At 47.1% G+C, this 10,000-nt stretch overlaps 3 protein-coding genes across 8 annotated transcripts in view; 2 read left to right on the plus strand and 1 right to left on the minus strand.

The window, feature by feature from the left end:
* The window catches only part of tubb1 (tubulin, beta 1 class VI), a 7,031-nt gene extending 5,651 nt beyond the window's left edge, over window positions 1–1,380 (plus strand). For all 3 annotated transcript variants that reach the window (XM_062545219.1, XM_062545217.1, XM_062545218.1), the window contains one exon: window positions 370–1,380. In XM_062545219.1, coding sequence (XP_062401203.1) covers window positions 370–819 — 450 coding nt within the window. In that variant the 3' untranslated portion in view covers window positions 820–1,380. The remainder of the gene's footprint in view (window positions 1–369) is intronic.
* A 4,345-nt stretch (window positions 1,381–5,725) lies between these two features.
* Window positions 5,726–6,446, minus strand: atp5f1e (ATP synthase F1 subunit epsilon). Its single transcript, XM_062545086.1, has 3 exons — window positions 6,274–6,446; window positions 5,910–6,041; window positions 5,726–5,826 (listed from the first exon to the last, which is right to left on the minus strand). Exons 1-2 carry the CDS (start codon window positions 6,303–6,305, stop codon window positions 5,918–5,920), a joined length of 156 nt encoding a protein of 51 aa, XP_062401070.1. The 5' UTR covers window positions 6,306–6,446; the 3' UTR covers window positions 5,726–5,826; window positions 5,910–5,917.
* Window positions 6,447–7,170: 724 nt separating this feature from the next.
* Window positions 7,171–10,000, plus strand: part of mon1a (MON1 secretory trafficking family member A) — a 12,588-nt gene continuing 9,758 nt past the window's right edge. For 3 of the 4 annotated variants that reach the window (XM_062545220.1, XM_062545221.1, XM_062545222.1), the window contains exons 1-4: window positions 7,171–7,282; window positions 8,065–8,620; window positions 9,265–9,314; window positions 9,696–10,000. The exon at window positions 9,696–10,000 is cut by the window's right edge and continues 68 nt beyond it. In XM_062545220.1, the coding sequence (XP_062401204.1) occupies window positions 8,149–8,620; window positions 9,265–9,314; window positions 9,696–10,000 (827 nt within the window). In that variant the 5' untranslated portion in view covers window positions 7,171–7,282; window positions 8,065–8,148. Of the gene's footprint in view, window positions 7,283–8,064; window positions 8,621–9,264; window positions 9,315–9,645 lie in introns of all 4 variants that reach the window. The other variant, XM_062545223.1, reaches the window with a different exon arrangement.

Consider the following 10,000-nt stretch of genomic DNA (forward strand, 5'->3'; position numbering starts at 1 on the left):
GTGTGCAGGGATGTGGTGGTAAAATAAGAGGCGTGTGTGTGTGTGTGTGTGTGTGTGTGTGTGTGTGTGTGCAGGGGTGTAAACTATGAATCCTGTGATCACTGTGAGGTAGACTGCACCATGCGGTATCAGAACGTGTTTGATAACGGTGGAGGTCATTGTGCAATCTGTGTAACCTCACTCTCTCGACTGCCCAGTGCCCAATGAGAGTGAGGTTACGCAGATTAGACAAAAAAAACATTCATGAACACAGAAAGGTTAGCTAACACCAATAACAAAGAGACATGTAGATATAAATGAGCACTAACTTCACATCCTCACACACACACACACACACACACACACACACACACACACACCCCCCCGCAGGTGGACGAGCAGATGCTGGCGATGCAGCAGAAGAACAGCGCCTACTTCGTGGACTGGATCCCGCACAACGTGAAGGTGGCGGTGTGCGACATCCCGCCGCGCGGGCTCAAGATGGCGTCCACCTTCATCGGCAACAACACGGCCATCCAGGAGATCTTCCGGCGCGTGGGCGAGCAGTTCTGCCTCATGTTCCGCCGCAAGGCCTTCCTGCACTGGTACACGGGCGAGGGCATGGACGAGGCCGAGTTCTCCGAGGCCGAGAACAACCTCAACGACCTGGTGGCCGAGTACCAGCAGTACCAGGACGCCAGCGCCGAGGAGGCCGAGTGGGGCGGAGACGACGACGCCGAGGAGGAACCGGCCGCCAACGCCAGCGCCAGCGTCGCAAGGTCAAAGGTCGTCGTGACGGAGACGGTGGTGGAGACGACAGAGACGGTGGTGGACGAGTGAGGAGCGCAGCGGATACACTACTACTACTGAGGCTCTCTACGTCTGTCTGAGTGTGTGAGCTGTGTGTCTGAGTGTGTGAGTGTCTCGTATGTAGTGTTGAGCAGTGTGTGTCTGAGTGTGTGAGTGCATCGTATGTGTAGTGTTGAGGAGTGTGTGTCTGAGTGTGTGAGTGTACAGTATATGTAGTGAAAACCTTCTGAAACCTTTGGACTCCTCAGGAAAGATCTCTCAGATGGCCCCTCAGGTCTTGTTGTAGAGCTTACAGGTCCTCTCTCAGGTCCTCTCTATCACCCAAACCAAACGGCTCGTGTGTGTGTGTTTGGACTGGACACTCCAAACGGCGCATGTGTGTGTGCTTGGACTGGACACTCCAAACAGCGCATGTGTGTGTGTTTGGACTGGAGACTCTTTTTGTTATTATTATTATTATTATTATTATTATTATTAGGATTATTGTTATCACTATTTATGTCAAATGCTTCTCACTGCGCTGTGTTATGGATGTGCTTTTGATGATTTGTGTATTCCTTTGTGTAATGTCATTAGTGGGGCAGCTAGTGGATGGGGTGGGGAGGGGTGGTGTAGCGGGGCATCTAGTGAAGTGGGGGAGGGGCGGGGGGGTGGGGGGGAGGGGGGGAGGGGCACCATGGGTGGATCCCTTTGGCTTTGCTGGCTGTTCTGTTTGACACATCTGTTATCTATCTGCTTGCTGTGTTTGAGCTTCTCTACTCACACACACACACAGGTTGACCTTGAGGCCTGTACTACACAGCAGGGTTGACCTTGAGGCCTGTACTACACAGCAGGGTTGACCTTGAGGCCTGTACTATACAGTAGGGTCGACCTTGAGGCCTGTACTATACAGTAGGGTCGACCTTGAGGCCTGCACACAGCTGGGTTGTCAGTGATGCGAAGATGGTTCTCTCTTAACTAAGGTAACCAGATTTTCCGAGACCGAAACCGTTTCACTATCAATCTGATTGAAATACATACAAGTTTTATCTTCAAAAAACGGGGACATAGTTTTTCTGTATTTTTTACGGGGACAGGCAACAAAAAAACAAGTACATTGCTGTGGTGACTTGTGCTGAACTCCTGCCCTCCACTGGAGCAGGTTATGGTCCAGATACTAGAACAGAACATAACAGAGCTGTCTCCCGACCCATCCTGACCAGCTGTCTCCCGACCAATCTACTGTCTTGGAATACTGGGTGTAGCAATCACACCTGCAAGCTTCTGTAAAATATGTTAGCTGTGTGTCCCGCCACCGAAAATATATTTAGCACCACTGCAAGCGCAAGCATATTAGTGTACAATACATATATATACAATACAGCAAGCATATTAGTGTACAGTACATAAGACTATATCATAGCTGCAGGTTTACTATGCAATACACTGGCAGATAAACACCACCCTCTGTGATCCTCTCGTGCCTTGATGAAGGATTAAGTACTCGTTTGTTTTTCATAATTCAAACACCACATGTTAATGTGAATGCGCTCATACTAAACACCACATGTTAATGTGAATGCGCTCATACTAAACACCACATGTTAATGTGAATGCGCTCATACTAAACACCACATGTTAATGTGAATGCGCTCATACTAAACACCACATGTTAATGTGAATGCGCTCATACTAAACACCACATGTTAATGTGAATGCGCTCATACTAAACACCACATGTTAATGTGAATGCGCTCATAGTCTGATTGTGTTAGACTGTTTGACTTTACAGGGTGACTTCTCAGGGTGACTTTACGAGGTGAATACCTTCGTGACCCTTCGTATCAAAGCTTATGCGTGACTGCGGTTGATAGATTTTGTCCAACCAGCATTCAAAAAGACATCACTGGGCATGTTGGACTTGCAGTAGCCTAGTCCAAGCCTCTGGTCTGTAGTCCAAGCTCCTGGTCTGTAGTCCAAGCCCTGTCTGATCGTTTGGAAACATGGTCCTACTTCCTGTTCTCTCAAACCAAATTTGTTCTTTGTGTTTTTTTTTTTTAATGGAAATCTAGTATCAAATAAATCTGAGTAGTCTTTTACAGTGTGTGGCTTTTTATACATATTAATGTAGTATACTCATATTGATCTAGTATACTCATATTAATGTAGTATGAATAGTAATAGAGCTATTATGCTGGATGTTAAGGGAGGAGCTCTTGTTTCTGGGTTTCAGGGTTGGGGTGGATGTTCTCCTGTATTTGGGGTGGATGTATCTGGGGTGGATGTTCTGTATTTTTCCTGGGTTTCAGTTCTGAGTGCTGGCAGGCAGGGCATATTTGAGGGAAATGTTGGCTAAGCACAGTTGAAGAATAGTGTATCTACTTAGACTACAGTACAGCCCCACAACATGACACCGGTAGAGACTGAAACAGTGCGATCCAGACAACAGAACACTGGAGCAAAGTGAGGTTTGATGATGTGGTAAGTGTGTGTGTGTGTGTGTGTGTGTGTGTGTGTGTGTGTGTGACTGGCATCCCCCTCCCTGTGCGGCGCATGTGCTGCGTGGAGATTAGATATCTTGCGCTGGGCACAATGATAGAGGCACCCGCTGTGCCCGCCGCTGCCGCTTGGCAGAGATAAGACCTCCTGCATTTCTGTACATCACAACAGTTTCTGTACATCCCAACAGTGCGTCAGCTGCAGCTCTCACACACACACACACACACACACACACACACACACACACACACACACACACACACACACACACACACACACACACACACACACACACACACACACACACACACACACACACACACACACACACACACACACACACACTGCTGCCTTAAGACCTCCTGCATTTCTGTACATCACAACCGTTTCTGTACATCACAACAGTGCGTCAGCTGCAGCTCACACACACACACACACACACACACACTGCTGCCTTTAGGCACAACCATGGCGCCATGCTGGTTTTAACCCCAAATACGGCACTGCAGAAACACGATACACTCTTCGCTGCCACTACTTGAGCAACTTTACAGTAAAGACCACGCACTCTTCTGCCCTCTAGTGGCCACAGAGTATACAACAGGGGTCAGGGCATTTTTAAGCACAAATCTTATGATGGGCTTTTCAATTTCACGTGAAAATGTAGTGATGTGCAACCAGGGCAACATAAGGTAGTTGTCTGCTGACTAAATACATTTATATTTATTAATTTAATTGACAAGTTCTATCCAAAGCGACTTATGTCAAGGGCCATTAAATTACAAGGGCCATTGTGCTAGACTACCACAGTAGGTGTTAGGCATGGGTTAAGGTTAGGATAAAGTTTAGAATTAGGTGCCTTGAAGTCGACGATGACACCACTGCCTGAAAGACGGCGTTGGGGGCCTAAAACGCCATCGAGCAGCCTGGTCCCTGCCTGACTGTATATCTCAACTCAGCATCATCTCACGGAGATACTAGTCTGGTCCCTGCCTGACTGTATCTCAACTCGGCTTCATCTCACGGAGATACTAGTCTGGTCCCTGCCTGACTGTATCTCAACTCGGCTTCATCTCACGGAGATACTAGTCTGGTCCCTGCCTGACTGTATCTCAACTCAGCTTCATCTCACGGAGATACTAGTCTGGTCCCTGCCTGACTGTATCTCAACTCAGCTTCATCTCACGGAGATACTAGTCTGGTCCCTGCCTGACTGTGTATCTCAACTCAGCTTCATCTCACGGAGATACTAGTCTGGTCCCTGCCTGACTGTATCTCAACTCAGCTTCATCTCACGGAGATACTAGTCTGGCTACTCTTACTGTGCGAGCCTGTTTCAGCCACCATGGCGGGCCAATCAGCAACGAGAGGGGATTCTGTTTGTTTGTTCAGAAATCAAAAGTGGTAAACACCTGAAAAATGTAAAAATTGCAGTCAGAATAATGTACATTTATACAGCAAAGGTAAATAATTTTGTCCTACATTACATTTACACACGTAATACATTATTTTCATAATGCAATGGTAAATGCAATGTCTCCTGACTGTACATTAAAAAGGCCCCAACTGTAGCCAGTTTTAAATCAAGACTTAAGACCAAACTGCTCTCAGATGCTTTCTGTTAACTGAACTGAGTTTTGTATCCACCTTTTTAATTCCACCTTGTGTCTTATATGTTTTCTTGTTTTTAAAGTAGCCTATTTTACCTTGTGTTTTATGCGTTCTTGTTTTATTATGATCTATGACTGTTGCCCATGCTTTATCAACTGCTCATGTCTTTGTTTATGTAAAGCGCATTGAATGACCTGTGTGTGTGAGAGGCGCTATATAAAGAAACTTGACTTGGTCTGGTCAAAGTGGAGATTTCCTTCTGGCGATACGAATTACTGTATCTAATCACCTCATCTGCAGGCAATTAGCAGGTGATGCAGTACTGCAGGGAACAAGCATGGAGGCAAGGTGATTCAAATGGTGAAAAGACAAAATAAAAAGTGTTTTAAACAGTTGAGCACCGTTGGAGCAACACAAAGGGAGTGGAAGTTGCATCACCACCCAGGTGCTGTGTGGAAATAGGCTACCTTCCCACCATCACATTGACAAAATCTAACCTAAATTCAGTATCTATCTTGTAACCCAGGAGAATCACATTCACACCAAAACATGTTCTCTGACGTGGTTTCTCTACCAAGTAAAAAATGCCCTATATCCATGGGTGTGTTCATAGGCTATATCATATTAGGCCATATATACAGTGTATATATATATATATATATATATATATATATATATATATAAAATCAATATAGTAGGCCTATATCTTCAAACCCCATTTTACAGAAGTTGGCCCAAAGTGCTTCACGCGTGAAGCCACTTCCCATAATTTCCCTCATGTGACTCCCATTCTTCTGAATCTAGTAGGCTAGCCCATACACACCACGAAGACTCGGCCTGTTAATTTCATCAACACTTTAATGAGATTAGCCTACATTGTAACCAAAGGATTAAACCGTTCGGCAGCAGTGTCATGTGGCGCCTTCAGTCAGAAAAGGTCTGGTCCTGTGAGAACAAAGGTCTGAGGTTAGGTCACGGTTACCAACACTAAAACAATAATTCAGCGCATGTTTTTACCGCGACGCTACCTGGCTGTTCAGGTGGTTTTGCGCTTGACCACCTTCACGTTCGCCTCCGCGTTCCTCATCGCGAGCGCTTTGAACTGCGGCTTCAGCGCCTCGCGCACCACCTGCGCGCAGATGGCCGAGAAGCGGATATAGCTGTACAAGGGAGACACGAGGAGTCGTTACTCGACAAATGCCATTTACCCACAAAACTCACTAATCTAATCACATATAGGCTACTGACCTACTAAACTCACTAATCACATATTCTGTCTTGCTTCGCGGCTTAAATGTGCTTATACACTCGGACATTCCCTGCGTCTTGGTTTGTTAATCAGGCATTTTGGTAGCAAAATAAAACTGAAGTAGGCTATCTCAGTAATGTTACCTCAAGCCCGCTTGTCTCCAGTAGGCAACCATCCTTCAGTGCGACGCTCCGTTAGCTACAAAGTTCAAGAGACTCAGAAATACCGGTCCGTCTACTATCACAGGCACCTGTTGAGTGAATGAATGAAAGCTTTATCCCTCTGCTGGCCGTGGTAGGCAAGTGGCGCCACCTGGTGGAGTATGAGGGAAATACAAGCGACCTGGACACACCAGCAAAGTCGTAGAAGCCCTGTCTGCTGTTAACACAGGTGATTTCACTAATTAGCCTAGTTGATGTACCTGACAGACAAGCTCAGTTGAATCAGCTGATTACACGAATGGTTGGAACAAACATGTCGCCGGACTTGTGAATCCTGTCTGCCAGGTGCGGGCTGCGATTTCTTGTGTAGCTTTAGGAAACTGTTCCCCACTGTTTCTCTGCAGATGAACACCTTGTTCCATAATTTGAAACGATGCTGTTAAACCACTGCTTTGACTACGCATTGGGCATTTTCATTTGAAACAGGAAACACGAAACCAAAAGAAATGCACAAACACAACTACCAACAGAACCTGTAGACACGCAGATGAGGATTGGTGAACACTGGGTGGTTTACAATCAAAAGTTTACGGACTTTGGTAGTCTAATAGCTTCCTGTGTGGCACAGTTCCAATTGTGGGTGTAGGCCATAGGTGTGAAGTCGAGAAAGAGATGCGGTTGAGGGAAGTTGGTTAATTATCAGCGTTGCAATGACATTTTAACAGCAAACACATCTATGTATTATTTATTTATATTATTTTTCTATAATTATTTATAGAAACAACACTTTTATGAGTTATTTAGGGTTTTTATAGTTTATAGTAGCAGGGAAAGTGCACGCAAAACACTGGCCAGTCTCAGAACCACATCCCCCATAATTCAGCGCAAACCCTGTGCACCGAGGTCGCCTGTGTGACAGATCCAGAGTTCATTGTACACTCCGGAGAAGTCCAAACATTGCAAAATGCATGATCACCGGGGCCAGTGAGAGGTATAGTTATCAATACCTTACGTCTTATGTCTTTTAGAAGGTGGTACTGAGAGACGGCTCCGACTTGCCTGTGTCTCAAACGCAGGCTACACCAGAGCCAGTGTCTATTAGCGAGATAACATCGTTTGCATGCTAGTCGTTAGCCACAGATTGAAGCTATGCTCAGATTCTTCATTGCTGATCTTCCGGCTTCGGGATCGAAGGCCTTTACGGATGATTGTTTTTTGTTATTGCCTTGGAGGTCCTTCAACTATACTAACGCCTTTACAGAGGCAATAATCTCTAACGTATCATCAACTTATTTCGACTTCGGGAATCGGGAGCGAACGCTTGTGCGTTCAATAACAAGTCAAAGTTAAACGAATGCAAACAAATGCTAGAAGTTAGTCTCATGGTTTTAGCATTAGGCATTTGCCTTTTACGTCACGTGAATTTGTGGCATGTAGATTACTGTATCACTGATTTTGTTGACACACACAGACCAGCTCTAAGATTCAGAGAAAGTCGAACTTCTACAACACTTCAAACCGCAGGGCTAGTGAGTGTGACACTGGCCCACGTGACTGGCGTCACACTTAATGATTTAGTGTATTTGTCCAGTTAGCAGGGGGTTTAGATGCCTCTTTGCTCTTACATAGCCATCAAATGTCATGTTGTGGTGTGTGTGTGTGTGTGTGTGTGTGTGTGTGTGTGTGTGTGTGTGTGTGTGTGTGTGTGTGTGTGTGTGTGTGTGTGTGTGTGTGTGTGTGTGTGTGTGTGTGTGTGTGTGTGTGTGTGGTCAGTCTCCAGGTATGCTGTGAGCTGGCACAGGTGATAGCCCCGGTCACTGCACAGGTGATAGCTCAGGTGACGCAGCAGCAGCAGCCATGGCAGCTGATGTGCACAACCAGCCGTGGGAGTCGTCCAGTGACCGCCTGACCGTGGAGTCGCCTAACGACCGCGTGACCGTGGAGTCGTCCAATGGCGGCCTCAGCGTCGAGTCGTCCAATGACGGCCTGACCGTGGAGTCGTCCAATGACCGCCTGACAGTGGAGTCGTCCAATGGCGGCCTCAGCGTCGAGTCGTCCAATGGCGGCCTGACCGTGGAGTCGTCCAATGACCGCCTGACAGTGGAGTCGTCCAATGGCGGCCTCAGCGTAGAGTCGTCCAATGGCGGCCTCAGCGTAGAGTCGTCCAATGGCGGCCTCAGCGTAGAGTCGTCCAATGGCGGCCTCAGCGTAGAGTCGTCCAATTGGGGCCTGACCGTGGAGTCGTCCAATGACCGCCTGACCGTGGAACGCTTGCGCACGGACCGGGCCGACAGCCCAACCCCCGGGCTGGTGGAGGGAACCGAGCCAGGTGAGGACCAGAGGAAGCCCTTATGACACGTGTTCTAATGCAGAACCTACTCTAACACATGTTCTAATGCAGAACCTACTCTAACACATGTTCTAATGCAGAACCTACTCTAACACATGACTATCTGAGAACCAGAAGAACTCACTTTGACACACATTCTAATGTAGAACCCACTCTCATATGTTCTAACGTACATCTTGCTCTTACAAAGCTCTTATGTAGAATCAGGAGAACCCTCTCTGACACATGTTCTGATGTACATCCCAATCATCCCAATCAGATGTTCTACTGTAGAACCCACTCTAACACATGTTCTGTCAGGGTCATTCTGTGTCAGAAATGTGATTCAACTATATAAACCATGATTTATCTATAAGCCATATATTATAAACTATATAAACTATGATTTATCTATAAGCCGTATATTAATATATAAACTATATGAACCATATGTTTTCTGAAAGCTTAGACTCAGGATGTGATCTAGCATGACATGAGACATGCCCCACCCTCCTCATTAGTGTGCTGCCCATGCATGTGTGTGTGTGTGTGTGTGTGTGTGTGTGATGTATTATGTGTGTGTGTGTGTGCGTGTTTATAATGTGATGTGTGTGTGTGTGTGTGTGTGTGTGTGTGTTGAACAGGTGCTGGTGGGCAGCAGTCGGCCATGTTTGTCCACACCCAGTCGTTTGATGTGTGATTGTGCGTGTATGTTTATGATATGTGATATGTGATGTGTGTATTATGTGTGTGTGTGTGTGTGTGTGTTGAACAGGTGCAGGTGGGCAGCAGTCGGCCATGTTTGTCCACACCCAGTCGTTTGATGTGTGATTGTGCGTGTGTGTTTATGATATGTGATATGTGATGTGTGTATTATGTGTGTGTGTGTGTGTTGAACAGGTGCAGGTGGGCAGCAGTCGGCCATGTTTGTCCACACCCAGTCGTTTGATGTGTGATTGTGCGTGTGTGTTTATGATATGTGATATGTGATGTGTGTATTATGTGTGTGTGTGTGTGTTGAACAGGTGCTGGTGGGCAGCAGTCGGCCATGTTTGTCCACACGCAGTCGTTTGAGGACTTGACGGCCGACACAGAGGGAGAGGCGGAGCCAGAGCCGGCGGAGGGGGAGGAGTTAACTCAGGAGGAGGAGGGGCTTACTCAGGAGGAGGAGGAAGAGGAGGGGCCAGATGACGATGCGTGTCAGGTGGTTGCCGAGCAGCCCGAGGGGGCGGAGCCTGTGCGCGGAGGGGGGCGGGACAAGGAGGAGGACGTGACCAGTGAGGCGTGGCGGGCGCACAGGAAGCACGTGTTCGTGCTGAGCGAGGCGGGGAAGCCCATCTGGTCGCGCTACGGCACCGAGGAGGCGCTCTCCTCCACCAT

Source organism: Sardina pilchardus, chromosome 9 (assembly GCF_963854185.1).
Source record: "Sardina pilchardus chromosome 9, fSarPil1.1, whole genome shotgun sequence".
Lineage (NCBI taxonomy): Eukaryota > Metazoa > Chordata > Actinopteri > Clupeiformes > Clupeidae > Sardina > Sardina pilchardus.

Coding starts and splice junctions, on each gene's coding strand:
- atp5f1e (XM_062545086.1), bottom strand. CDS start 6,305: ATGGTTGCCTACTGGAGACAAGCGGGCTTGAG. Junction 6,042..6,273: donor TGGAGACAAGCGGGCTTGAG/GTAACATTACTG, acceptor TCCCTTGTACAG/CTATATCCGCTTCTCGGCCA.